At 48.5% G+C, this 14,251-nt stretch overlaps 1 protein-coding gene and 1 long non-coding RNA gene across 6 annotated transcripts in view; one reads left to right on the plus strand and one right to left on the minus strand.

Annotated features, from left to right (window-relative positions):
- The window catches only part of NRP2 (neuropilin 2), a 115,155-nt gene that overhangs the window by 3,671 nt on the left and 97,233 nt on the right, over positions 1 to 14,251 (plus strand). For all 4 annotated transcript variants that reach the window (XM_038585499.1, XM_038585500.1, XM_038585497.1 and 1 more), the window contains exon 2: positions 11,347 to 11,524. In XM_038585499.1, the coding sequence (XP_038441427.1) occupies positions 11,347 to 11,524 (178 nt within the window). The remainder of the gene's footprint in view (positions 1 to 11,346; positions 11,525 to 14,251) is intronic.
- LOC111094422 lies at positions 2,016 to 6,766 on the minus strand. Of its 2 annotated transcripts, none has more exons than XR_005385270.1 (4): positions 6,437 to 6,766; positions 5,118 to 5,258; positions 4,375 to 4,511; positions 2,016 to 2,238 (listed from the first exon to the last, which is right to left on the minus strand). It is a non-coding gene; the product is annotated as an uncharacterized LOC111094422 (long non-coding RNA). The 2 variants fall into 2 exon arrangements; XR_005385269.1 differs by lacking the exon at positions 6,437 to 6,766 and adding an exon at positions 5,409 to 5,972.

Consider the following 14,251-nt stretch of genomic DNA (forward strand, 5'->3'; position numbering starts at 1 on the left):
TCTTTTTAATATGCACACGAGTTAATGGAGGCGAGGCGAGCTGTGATTAAACGACTGTCCCGCCCCCCCCCCCCCCCCCTTTGCTCGGGCGGGCTGACTGCGTCGCAGCTTCTCCAGCCGGGTCCCGGGCGCCCGGGGGCTGGGTGGGGGGCACCCGCGGAGCCGCGGTCCCGGGACTGGCAGGGGCATGGCCGGGGTGGGGGGTGGGGGGATGAACCGGTCTCTCCTCTGGGAACCGTGGGGGCGGGGTGGGAATCCGCTTTCCTGGCAAAGCTTAGGGGATTCGGCTGGTCCGTGTCGCAGCTTCTGCGGCTCCGGTTGAATTTCTCTGGAAGGGGAGGGGACCGAGCCCCGCTTCCCCGGCGCTGCTCGGCCCGCCACCCCCCTCCGCCCTCCCCCGCCCTCCCCCGCCCCCCTTCGTAAGGGCTGCAGGCTGAGTGCAGAGCCCCCTGGTCCGCGCCCGGCCTCGAAGCTCCCCTTTGCAAGAGTTAATGGGGAGGGGGGGTGGTCTGGGCTTTGCTCAGGAAATTATTCAGGCCCTGACAATGGGTTTTTTTCAGAGGGTGGCAATTCCCCGCCCAAACGTCTCCACCTCCGGGACACACCGCTTGGGGCCCGAAAGAACCCGGACCGTATAACCCACAACCTGCCTCCCCCTCCACGCCCGCCCCCCCCATCCCCGCCGCCCCCAGAGCTTTGATCTATGCTTGGGTTTAAACACCATTGCCATGGACACGGGCAGACGCGGTCAATCAACCTTGCGTCTGGAGTGGATGATCAGATAAGAGGTGTAAATTGTCTGTGGGAGACAGGTCTGGGTTCAAATAAATCCGAAAGGAGAGGCAATGATGTTCTAGGAGCCTGATAAGGGATTCTTTTTTAGCCTCTCTCCCCAAAATGCTGGAGGACTCGGCGCAGGTATAATGATTTGCCAGCAAAACCAACTCCTAGGCTGTGTACCGACAGCCTGGCCTGCTCTAGGCTCTGGGGACTGGTCTCATGCCCACATTCGGAGCTTGCCCAGTAAACTTTACCCCATAAGCAGCCACCGGAGGTAGTGAAACTGTTACCAATTGCCAACAGAGCACACAGTGCAAAAACAGTGGGAAGAGGAGAGCTCCCCGTGCGAGCTCCAGGCAAGCGCCTTCTTGTCCAGGATGTGCCTGCTAGGGCTGTGAATGCCCGGGCACACTGCAGGTTTGGACTGTTTGTTCATTCTGCGGAGCCTTCAGATTAAGTCACGGAGCACCCAACTGGCGAAATGTAAGGTTGGGAGGCTGCAGTGACTGGAACCCCAGGCTATCTAGACAGGACCCCTGCTGGCTACCAAATGGCTCTCATCCCCTGCTGTTGAATGTGAAAGTCCACATTCTGTAACCAGAAAGGTCAGCTCCTATCTTCCTAGTATAGAAAAAGTTAGAGGAATCCAAATGCCATTTCATATGCAATGGGGCATGAATGTAAACAAGGGCTGGGAGGGGTCTCGGGGCATCCGCGGAGAGAAATGCCTTGGACTAGATGATTCTGAGGCCCCTGCTTGGTGTTTTTCATGTCATTCAACTGCTCATTACAGTAATCAAGAGAATGACCTGACTTTGGGTGATCAGAGTGTGGGACAGTTCTTGGTTGATAGGATTCAGAGCCAGGCTTATTCATAAGGGTTTTCAGAACATATTCCCCAAAAGTCCAGCTGGGAAAGTCTAGGAAACAGAGATGAGATTTTTTCCTTTTTTAGAAAATGGTGCAGAAGCATGATACCTTTTAATTTCTTGCACTGTTGAGAAAGGACTTGAGACGTGACATCTGGGCGGTAGTTTATGTTGTCATTAACGTATTTGAAGTATTTTATCGTCTGACCGTTATTTGCCACTGTGTGATCTTTGAAGCACCCTCCTTGAGTGGCAGACATGAGTTTGATCCCCTGAAGTTAGTCTTGGTACCTTTCCTTCCAGGTAAGGAATTCACTTTTTTTTTTTTTTTTTTTTTATTAACCCATTCCTGGAAGACACAGGATGAGTTTGACCTAGGGGGAGCCTACAGCGTTTTTTCAAAGCTTTATCAGCCTTGATGAGAAATGGCCAAGGGGCTTAATGGTTTCATTACCTAACAGGATTCGATGAGGCTGGATTCCTGGACACCGAGGCCTTGTAGTGTGGCTGGCCCTCCAGGAGAAAGCATCTTCTGAAGGTTTAGGAAGCTGTCAAGTTTAGATAAGGCTGAGCTCCGATCCTTTGGGACCTTGGTTGTATTAATAAGAAGAAATTAATTTTTAACCACTGGGAACGTTGCCAAATTATGTGACCTTTGGCAGACCAGCTGTGCTATAAAAATAAATCCCCCATTTCTGAAAATGCTGCTCCTATCCAGTAGAACAATAACAATGTGGCATTTGGGATAGGGATGAGTGGGGTTGAGGAGTAAGGAGAGAAATGGGAGTTGCCAGCAAAAAACCCTCAATGTTGTGACACATGGTTTCAGACCCGAACATCCTATCCACACCACCCTCCCTCCCCCAGAGAGACGCACCTCGGTTTCCAGTACACAGGAAAGAGGGCCAGGAGGACAAGGAGCAGGGTGCCAATGTGTGCAGGGAGGGGAGAAGGTGTTAAGTGCTTCCAGCCCTCCCCACACCCCAGCCCCGAACACATCTCTCATTGTTCACACGGAAGGATTACTGGCACGGGAAAAGCAAAGGGAGAGTTCACACAGGCAAAACATTTTTCTTTCTCTAAATGCCACTACATAAGTTTGTCACATAGAAGTTTTGGGGAGCCCTGCCTTGGGCTTCCCAGCTTCTGAAGCATCGAAGCCAGACTGCCTAGGTTTAAGATCCAGCTCAGCCATTTGCCGGCTCTGGGGTCCAGAACACTTCATCATTCTGTAACTCATTTCTTTCTCTGGAAAGTGTGTTTGGTAGTAATACCTACTCCCTAGGTTTTGTGGGGGTTTTTTTGGTGCTATGGCAGGTTACATAGACTACTGTTTGGTCCAATTCCGAAGGTATTTATCTTCAGAAGAGCTTCAGTGAGGTTGAACTGTATCTCATGATCATAGAAAGTACATTATAACCATTGTGGTAAGTTTATGTTATTTTTATGCATGTTTGTAATAAGTAAATAATGGTCATTCTCAGCTCTTACCCCACTGAACGTTTGTCTGTGTTTTATAAGCTTCAGATGCTCTCTCAGCACACTGTTCTTCAGAGAGCAATATTCTTTGCTGGGTTTTCAACTTAGATTTACGCCTCCTTGTTGCGTTTTTTTTTTTCTCCCTCTCCCCTTGTTCTTCTGCTTTCAGTGTTCTCATCTCTACATCTCATCTCTTTTTTTTAATCTCTCCCCCTTTCCTTTCCTTTTCTCCTCGTCCATCCTTCATCACTGCAAGTATGCTCAGCAGGGAGCACTGTGTGGAAGGTGCTCCCCCGAACGTGCAATAACTTCTACTCCGGCGTTAAGGCCCCTCAGCAGCTGAACTCAAGAAAGTCATCATAAAGACAAAATAGCTTTTACCCAGCAAGACTCTTAATAATCCCATTTCCCTCTGGGTCTTCATAAAAGAGGCATGATCTAATCCAGGAAAAAGGGAGGGGGTTGGGAATAACAAAAGGAAAGCTCTCCCCAGTAGCGCGCAGTGGATGGGGCTGCTGGCCAGCTTAATGCACATATGCAGTGAATCCCTGCTCACCGCCTCCAAAGATCCTGATAACCAATGATCTGGGCTCTGGCCAGTCTTTCAGCAGAGAAGATAAAGGGAACTGTGAACTACTGGGCCGAGCACTAGTAATAATAATAATTGTTTTGATAAAGGGGAAAAATAAATAAAACAGATGTGCCCCAAAGGCATATTGGGAGAAGGGAGATGGGGAGGGATAGGTAGAGAGAAGGGGCCTGAAACCCAGCAAGAGATCATCTATTACCAGCAAACAGTCTTGTGATGAAGCAGCAAGTGTGCGTCTTCCTGGTGCTACCAGTAACAGATATCTAGAACTCACCTTTGGAAGAGTGAGGGAGGGATGGGGCAAAGAAACCCTCAGATAAATTATTTTTACCATCACTAGGATTAAAATGTGTAAATATCCCTTTGAACTGCATCATCATTATTATCCAAGGTTTAGAGTGTCTTTGGAGACATGATTCACATAACTCAACCTTAACTCATGACCAGTTATTATGATCCCAAACAAGTTAACTGCAACTCATAGCTCACAATGAAAAAAAAAAAAAATCTTCACATTTAATAGCAGCTGTGGGTTGGGAAGGAAGGGTAGTACTAGGGAAGCAGGACAATTTGTGATAAGGCTTCCTCGAGTTTGGGCTAGCTAGTGATTCTTTTGGCCTTATGTTAGTCAACTAGTAACTGGTGAATTCATCATACCTCACTGAGTCGGACTTTTGGGGAAGGCTCTGGGTTTTATCCTATGAAGTTCACCAAAGACGAATGAGGAAGGAGTCATACTCTCAAGTTGCAGTGGTCCAGCGGAATGGATCAGGCTGTCCCGAGCTCTTGCACACCTTAGAAGACATTAAAAAGCTTTGGGATCCCTGGGTGGTGCAGCGGTTTGGCGCCTGCCTTTGGCCCAGGGCGCGATCCTGGAGACCCGGGATCGAGTCCCACATCGGGCTCCCGGTGCATGGAGCCTGCTTCTCCCTCTGCCTGTGTCTCTGCCTCTCTCTCTCTCTCTCTCTCTCTCTGTGACTATCATAAATAAATTAAAAAAATTTAAAAAAAAAAAAGCTTCCATCTCCGAGGTTCGAGGTTTGAGATACGGAGGCTGGAAGAGTGCTCTTGGTGTGGGAGTCTAGGGAGGGTGGAGGTGGTATGTTAGCCTGAGAAGATGGATGGGCTTTAGAGCTGGAAAATGGGTATCAGGGGAAGATGAGAGCAGAGAAGTGGACACTGGGTTTATTTGGGGAACACTCAGAAGCTGCAGTTTAAAATAGGTGGAGGGAAAGAATTGCAAATAAGGATTGCACACAGAAATGATTCCTTAGGCTAAATGCAAGGCCCCATTGCTAGGCCAAGGGGTTTGGATTCCATTCACTAACCAATGGGGCGCCACTGACGTTTTAACATGAGCCTTCAGTTAATCAAAATAAATGAAACAAAAATCATATTACCTTTTTTTTCTCCTTCGGTTTTTGGAGAGACTTCAGAATTATTCTTCCTCTATTTCCTTCCCCAAATGTCTGTTGACATGGTCAGGAATTGTAATCCCAGATCTCTCATCAATGGCATCAAAATTGCATTTGCAAAGAGGGCTGGAAAAGAGTGGACATAAATATAAACTAATGATATTATATTGGCTGCCCTATTGGAATTGCATTTGTTTATGATATAAGATGACAAATAACAAGGTTACCACAGGTGGCATGATTCGAGGTCAGAGGAGGTAATCACATCAAACTTACATTTTAACGATTAAATGAAGGTTCATTTTTAGAATCCAGATGAGGGGGAAAAGACTTTGCGAAGGTCCCATTTCCAGACCCAACTCCCAGTTCTGTCCTTGGTGAATCCTTTGGAGGTGTTTCTGAAGAGGGAGCTTGCCTGGTTCCTGACTCCTTTCTTGCTATGCTTATGTGCTGGCTTCCACTCCCGCCCTCTCATCCCCTCCTTGTTGCCCTCCCAGAGGTTCTTTTATTCAGATTTTGAACTTTATCACTGCAAAAGTTCACAGGGATTTCCATTTGCTGTGCCTTCAGGAGTGCATCATTCACTGCCACCCGGCCCCATAAATTGAATAGATTGCATCCCTTCCCGGTTGCCTTAGGAAGTGGTCAAACAGCCACATTCCTGGGCTGATGGATTGGCTCATTTCTTCCCAGCTTAAGCCAAGATACAGATTTTATGAGACTGTCTTGTGACAGACTGAAGTCGCTTTGAATAAAACAAAATCCAGCCTCAGCTCACAGAAATAACTTTTAAAAAGCAGCTTATCCGGGGTTAGTGAGCAAAATTTGGTTAAAACCCTGAGCAGAGGACTTAGATGATTCAGGCAAGGGATTTGAAGAAACTCTTTCTGGTCTTCCTTTTTATGCATCACTGTTGCTGACATGATCACACACACAACTACACATCCACAATGTTTATCAATATGCAGCCATAGACTCGGTTGAGGAAAGAAACCCACGTCAGTAGAGCTAATGTGATTGAAAGAGACATCCGAACCCTCCGTAATGCAAGACAGGCATGCTCCTCGGAAAAATCCTAGAGGTTGTTTCAAGGCTTACCATACCGATGAAACAGGAGTGACACCTTGTTCTCTAGGAGAAGAGGAAATCTTTTTAATTTTCCGTTCAATCTTTGGGTTACAGGATCCTTTCCCCCCACCTCATCCTATAGGCTTTGGATTAGAAAACTGGAACTGACCTTTAGAATCACCCCCTCTCACTTTCTAGGTGAGAAAACAAAGTCGTAGAGGTGTCTCCAGACTTACCCAAGGTCACACAGCCTGCCAGTGGTGAGACCATATTGAAGACAAGATTTCTTGCTAGTGACGTGGCAAGGTGACAACCGTCTCTCTTTTGCAATAGGAGAAAGAGCTTCTTTGCCTTGCCACTAATCATGAAATGAAAGCAGTGCTGTGGGGGGCACAGCATTGTGTCTGCCTTCCTCTCAGGTCCTCGGGTCATGATTCAGGGATCCTGGGATGGAGCCCCGCCCCTCCCTGCTTTCTCTCACTGTGGCTCTTTCTCCCTCTCTCAAATGAATAAATAAAATCTTAAAAAAAGAAAAGAAAAGAAAGAACAAGCTAGCTAGCTAGCTGTGGAAGTAGGAACAGGATGGGATTATGCTGTGGATAAAGGATAAATTATGCTTTAAATAAAGTATATTGTTTTCAGGAGAAATCCTCTTTCAGGATCCACTGCTCTTCTCCACCAGGTATATGGTGTACATGACCCTTAGGTATATGCAAGAAATAGATGTCTCCTAATCCTTCCACTTCCCTTTTACAAGGCACTTTAAAGTAACAAGGGAACTGAGATCTCTTCAGTGGGTTTCAGACTGTGTTCCCCAAAGCCCCTCAGAGGTGATGGGGAACTGTGAGGCCCAGACTCTACACCCCTTCTTGCTGCCCTACCTCCTGCACCCAAGAGAGCTCCACTTCTGCTTCTGTCTGCTTTGGACACTGGAGTTCTGTTCCAAGAGCAAACAAACACTTCTAAGAAGAATTTTGAAAACTACACACTTGATTTAATCCACTCATTGAGTTGCAGTGTAGGAAGCTGAGACCGGGAAGGTCCCCAAGTGAAAAGCCAGGCAGCTGCATGCCCTCTTCTTGCTACTATGGGACCACCCTGCCCCCTACCTAGTAACTTGCTCCCATTATCCCAGACCCACCTTTGACAACAACCTGACTCTCCAATCCAACGTTCAGCCAGTCCTACATTTCCCTGGTTTTGCCAAGGACTTTTTCCTTCGGTTCAGCTAAACCAAGTGATCTGATTGTTGTTTTGCAGGGGAGGGGGGGGACGGGACGGGACGGGGGACTGCCAGCAGGCTGTTGCCTGGTGTCACCTGGTGCCTCTGCCTGTCCTGGAGTGAGCCATTGTAATTCTAATTATTTAAAAGTATTCACAGCAGTCAGGCTTCTTTTTGGTGAATATTATTGTCAAGTTCAGGCCAGACCGTGTTCCTTTAAGACCCCTCCAGCTGAATTTCCTTAGAAGGCAGACCAGATTTTTCAAAAGATTTTCTTCTACTTATTACTTCCTAAAAATCACATATGACCAAGAAACTAGTGGTTTGTCTTAAACTGGGTTCTGTAGAAGGGTAAGGTCCTTCTGGAGCTGGCAAAATGCCTTAGAATTGTAAGTGGATGGATACAAAATCCCTTTACCTTACCCACAACCAGGTTACCTCCAGGGAGCATCAGATGCTGCTTAGGCCACCAACAAAAACGAGCCCATCTGAGGAGGAGAAAAACAAAAATAAAAACAGCACAAAGAGAGACAGAAAGATATAAATGCCAGAAATAATCTGACATTTCACCTGTCAAATAAAAACACCTAAATACTCATCATGGGGGGAAAAAATCAGACCTTTATGACTTTAGGACTTACTATTCCCTTTCTTTCCAATTACGTCTAGTGGTGTCACTTTAATCCTTTTATTCTTGGGCCTCAGAGGTCTTCATCTGGCCTGAGCTGGCTCATCCCTCAGGCTGCCCTCTCCGATGAAAACCTCTCTGAACAGCCTGGGTTTGCCTGCTTCTCTTTGGGAAATGAATTTGCCCCAGGTGAAAGGTATTTGCAAAATAGCTGGAGAAAGAAGTCCCTTGTCAACTCACCAAACAGGCTCGGTAGCTCAAACTTCTACATGGCCAGCTTTCCTTGTGTCTATGGAGATTGGCCTAAAGGGGTTTGCCCTTGAGTTCAACTCGCTTTGGCTGAGCTGGGCTCCTCTGACCACAGGACAGAGAGCATTTATGCTGTGCCTGCTGGGACACAATACAGGCCTCCAAAGGAATGGACGGTGTAGCTCTTCAGAAGAAAGTCTAGTTCATTTCTATTGGGGACATGTCTGTATTCAAGAAATGAAGGCTCCTCCAACCTGGGAATGAAATATCAGTGATCAAGAAGAGGTGTAGTAGAAGGATTGTGTTTTCTTTATGAGTTTTATGGATATATTTCAAGAATTCGGTGCTCTCCAAGAAAGATAGAAACAGAAATTGTGGTATTTATCTTGGTGGATATACGTCTGTGTAAATGATGTGTGATATTTTACGAGAGGGTGTGAAAGCGTGTATGGGGCCGAAGTGTGACTTTCCAATATGTGTATGTACCCGACGCACGCTCCGTATCTATGTTTGCGTGTGCTTCTGAGTGTGAGTGCCATCCGAACAAGCATGGGAGTTCACAAATGTTTGGGTATGGAAGGGGTTAACTACACAAAAGCAAAGCAGATGTTTTAATGAGTTTTCAAAAATTTTCATAAAGAGCCTTGATTTTCCTCAGATAAAAACAGGACAGAAAAAAAAGAAATGAGTTGCCCCTTTTTCTTTCCGTTGAGTTTTTACCACGGAAAATAGACCATCAGCCATGGATTATATATAGTCTCCAATTTTTTTTGAGTGGGGAAGTGATCACTCCTGGTGTGGATGAGAAATGAAACCTTCCTGTGAGGAAGTTTCCTGTCTTTATTGCTGATTATGTGTGCCTGGTCTGATTCCTAAAAGCTCGAACTTTGGGGGTGCAGGGAATTGAGAAGTTCTCCTTTTGGGGAGGAGTGGCTGGAGAGAAGCTGAGCAGGGCTCGGAGAAGGAGGGAGAGAGTGTGGATGATGTAGAAGCCACAACAATTACTAAACAGGAGCTCAACTCTGATCCCCTCTGATGAGTTCCAAGGCGAACAGTGTGGTTTGGGGTGAGTGTGCAGTGGGGCTGCAGTTTCCAGCCAAACAGCTGGCAGAGGAGCTGTACCCAGGAGAGTAATCCCCTCTCCTGCTAGCCTGGTGAGAGCAGCTGGCCATCTGAGCCCCCACACCTCCGCTTTCTCCGAGGTTCCTTCTCGGCCCCATTTCACACGCAGGAGCCAGCACCAACAGGCCACAGTCTGACTTGCTGGAAGGTGCCGGGCGCCCAGCATGGCAGTGGTGTGGGCAGGGGCGCTGGCTGCAGGGGACAGGGGCGGCACGGGGCCTCTGCTGGCCTCCCCTCTCTCTGCGGGAGGGCTGGGCCCATTGTCCTGCTGGACTGGGGAGGGTGCAGGGTCATTAGTTAGAGGATGATGTGGTCTCTGCTAGCCAGAGGAAATGGCTTGCTTTTGTTTTCCACCCAGTAGGAAATGGAACCTGAATCCATTAGATTCTGGGCAGTTCAACACGGCACAGTTTGAGCTCTTGGAGGCACGATGCCTAAAAGGCTACTTGTGTGGATTTGTGTGTCCCAACCACCATTGTGCAGCATGCCCATCTTTTATGCATTTAAAGCCTGTCAGGCTGGTAATCTAAAGCAGAGGTCTGGGAGACAGTAATGCCAACAGACATGGGGAATAGTAAAGTGCACCTGTAGAGTTAAAAAATGCATGACCCTTTCCCTCAAAGACTGAACACAGGAGAAAGACCCCGTCCTGTAGGGTGGCTGCTGAGCCGTAATACATAATTCACGGGCCCATGCTGCTCCATGCAGATGGCGATATTAAATCGTGATTGATGCTAAGAGAGGCGCACATCTCAGGAAGGTCTCCGGGAGGCTTCTGAATATTTCCAGGTCTCTCGTGCCTTCCTATCTTCTGTTCTACCGTGGTATTAAGCAAAACCCCCCATTTCCCAGGAACCCCTCCTGGGGATTACAGAACTTCACTCCCAAATATATGATATTCTTCAAATGTCATCACCCACCTTTTCTGCCTTTGAAGTCTCCCCCTTGCCTCCTGGCCCACATGAAGCTGTTTACCTCCAGCCAGGCACTGCTGGGAAGGAGGGGGGGGCAGCTACTCCCCTGCAGTGGCCTTTCAAATGGCTGGTTACTGGTCGCTGCTGGACAAAGCAGCAGCACACTCTGGTGGTGGTGACCAGGCAGGAGGGACAGTGGGTAGAAAGCAAGAGAAAAACACAAAGCACTTTTGTCGAAACTCTGAGGTCAGAGCCCATGAATTCTCCAATGCAGATTTTTCCACTCGGTGTATAATGAAATAATAAATCAAATTTGTGGTGTATGTGGAATTAAATGTTTGGGGGTTTTGCTTTTTTTCTTTCTTAAAAAAAAAGAGAGAGAGAGAGAGAAGAAGAAGAAGCTAAAATCACCCTCCAGGGCCTGTTCTGGCCCAAAGCTGAAAGTGCTTCCTCCGCATCACATGTAATTGTTACCAGGCTCGCTTGTGGGTCGGCACCACAAAACCACTATTGTCAGTTCCCGGAGCCGTTACTTCTGGCTGCCTGGGCTGGGCTGGGAGACACCGAATGAAATGAAGGATTTATGAGATAAAGATAGAGATGAGAGGTTTGAGCAAAAGGAAGATGCACCAAGGAGAGGAGACAGGAAAAGGCAGGCGGGGGGAGGGGGGGCATGTTATGTTTGCTACGCTCTTGTGTTTTTTTCATCTCAGACCATGTAATTGGGAATATTTATGACCACTTTCTGGAATATTTTAATTTGGGAGTGTGTATGATTGTGCACACATCTGTGTGTGTGTGTGTGTTCAGTTGGGTGAGTCGGGGTTGGGGGGATGAGCTGAAATAATCTCTTCCACCGAATGAGTAAGTAGGTTAGTCTTCTGGACTGCCATAAAAGGTCTGTAAAACAGTTTTAATCAGCCACTGGTAAGGAAGAGAAACAAGGAGAGGAGGAAAAAAAAAGGCTGTAGCATATTTGAAGTTCTTTGGGTTCTTTGCCTTCTCTTTCAGACTCACCCTGTGGAGGTCGTTTGAATTCCAAAGATGCTGGCTACATCACCTCCCCAGGTTACCCCCAGGATTACCCATCCCACCAGAACTGCGAGTGGATTGTTTACGCCCCCGAACCCAACCAGAAGATTGTCCTCAACTTCAACCCTCACTTCGAGATCGAGAAGCACGACTGCAAGTAAGCAACTAATTGTATATCCAACGGGACACACACTCCCACCCACGTCCCTGGGCTCCTGCCACTTATGCCACCTGATGGCAGCCCCCATAACCCAGGACCTGCTGAATAGGGGCCCCACAGGGAAACCTCAAGATGATGTTCTCTTTCAAGGGAAATAAAGGCCCAGTGGATCCCATAGTATAGAGGGAAGAGCCTTCTTGAGTGAAGAGGGTAGGGAATAGTACCCTGTATTCAAAGTGGGCAGTGGAGGAGAAGTCTATCCTAGGGGCATGAGGTGGAGTACAATATGCCAGCTCTTGACTTTGGGACTCACTTTCCCCTTGGAGAGCTCTCCATTTCCACCACTGCCACCGCATGTGGAAACCCCACCAGCTTCCCTACTAAACTAGTAGCCAGATCCCCAAGTGGAGACCTCTCTGCATCCAGCCCCAGAGGATCAAGCTGTTATTTTATGAACCAGCAGCTGGTTTCCTTAAGGAAAGGGAGTTAAAAATCTGAGTCTACACTGGTGGGTGTCAGATTCATATCGATTCTTGTTACCTGGGCTGCACAGGTTGGAGTCCCAAAGCTGGTGTCATGGATTTATTTCACCGACACCGTTCTAATTACTTTACAAATATCAATCCATCCAGGGCCCACGGTGGCTCTGGGGAAGTTGGTGCTGTCAGGACTTCCATTTTGCAGATGAGAAAACCAAAGCCCCAGAGCACTTGTCACCCAGGGAGGCTCAGTTGGGCTCATAACACCAGTCCTGCCATCTTGGAAATGTGTAGAGACCAAGTGGGCACTTAGACATCTGTGAGAGCTTTAGAAATGCCTTCTTGACGCCAAGGTCCCTTAAATTAAGGCGAAGGAGCAGGTAACGTTGTAATGTCAAGAATGAATGTGCTTTGTACCACCTGTGGGCTCTGGAAATCTGCTTATTGAAACAGTAGTGTGAGTTTTCTGTGCAGCGAAGAACGTACCAGTGATGCTCCCAGTGTGCACTTACACCGTGCCGTTGCTCTGATGGGTGTTTGGTATCCCCTTATGATTCATCAACAGTCTGGACATTCCTTGTGGCCAAGGTGTTGCAAGAACGGAAAAATTAATAAAGGGGCCAGCTGGCGAGAAAGTGCAAGGGAGCAGACCTCCCTTTAGGCCGGCTCATCCATGTGGGGGAGACAAGGCCCCGTTTTAACCAGGGCTAGCCCGGGAGGCAGTGAATGTCACTGTTACCCTCCTAGGGCTACTTCACACTTACATAATGGTTTTCTCCTAACAAGAGGTAGTCTTCACTGAAAACTGGAGGGTTTCCAGGATGGATGCCTCATGTGACGAAGAGTCATAAGACGGATTTTCTAATCCCAGATCTGCTCTTGACTCGGTGGATGACATAGGGTAGCTCATCAGTTCCTCTTTGTCTGAGTGAAATGCGCAGCCTGATACACTTGCACAGCATCTCGGGCCTGCTGATTCCCCGCAGTGGACTTCAGCAAGAGTTTCTGTTGGAAGAGCTCCTATATTGGGTGTTTTTGCTCCTAGTCCCTTTGGCTGGGCTGCAGAAGGTTGGCACACACCGAAGCGTAATGCACAGAGAGCTCGGGTCTGAGCTCAGAGAAATTTGACTAAGCACCTCTGTCTACTGAGGGCCAAATTCTGTTATGCTGATGCCAGCAGATCTCCCGGGGAAATTGCTAAGAGGTCATCTTATGTATATTCATAGTGGCAGGAGGAGAAGGCATGGCTTTTGGAAGGAAAAACTCAGGGAGCCAGTGAGCCTGGCTTAACACGTGTCAGGCAGTATGAAAGGCCAGGAGGACATGCTCCTGCCCCGGTTGGGGCTACGGGGTCCGCCTTCCCCTCATAGGACTGAGCCCCAGGGCTGCAGAGAACTCAGGTTGCTGGCGTCTCCGGCAGCAGAAGGGGACTAGGATGTTGCCTCTTGCTGGACTTGGATTAGGGGAAGCGGTCGGGGGTCCGGTTCTCTCCTGGCTCATCATCCTCACTAAGTAGCTTCCTGTTTTCCTCCCCGCTCCCCCATGGATGCTTCTCGCTTGAGCTGAAAAGGTCTGGAGGGTCAGAAAAGAAAAATCTTTCTGGGGTCTCTTTTCCGCAGGGCCAGATTGTCAGAAAGGCTCTGGTGGGGTCCAGCCTCCACTACTTCAACCTCACCCGTGGGTCTCTCTCCCTCCCGCCGCCCCCTTTCCCCTCTGTTCCCCATTTCTCTGTCCTTCCTGCTTATTTTTGTATTTAGAAACACCCATCGGGTTCTCTCCATCCCTTGCTCTGCAAGTATCTTTAACATTCTTCCCCGGCCACTTGCATTCGCAGTAACTGAGCTGCTCCCCGGCCGCTCGACCCCGCGCTGGCAGAGGAACAATTAACCTAATGCAGGTCCTCGAAGTTCTGGGTGGTTCCTCCTCTCTCCCCACCTCTCCTCCTTCGTTCCAGCGGAGCTCCTGGCTTTGGAAAGCACTTACTACCGAAGGAAATTAGACTCCTTTCTCCTTTCATTTCCGGTGCCTGTTTGGAATTGCACTTGGCTCTGCAGGCCCCCAGCGGGGATCCTTATGGGGGATCCTTAATGGGGAGCGAACCGCAGACAGGGCCCCCCCCAGCGCCCAAGCAGCACCCCGAGCAGAGCCAGCGCCGGGCCAGCACCTGCCCTCGCGTCTCCTCCCCGTGCTCCCGACGATGGGAGGCCCTGCAGGGGCTGCCACCCCGCCGGCCACCCAGACACCC

Source organism: Canis lupus, chromosome 37 (genome assembly GCF_011100685.1).
Source record: "Canis lupus familiaris isolate Mischka breed German Shepherd chromosome 37, alternate assembly UU_Cfam_GSD_1.0, whole genome shotgun sequence".
Lineage (NCBI taxonomy): Eukaryota > Metazoa > Chordata > Mammalia > Carnivora > Canidae > Canis > Canis lupus.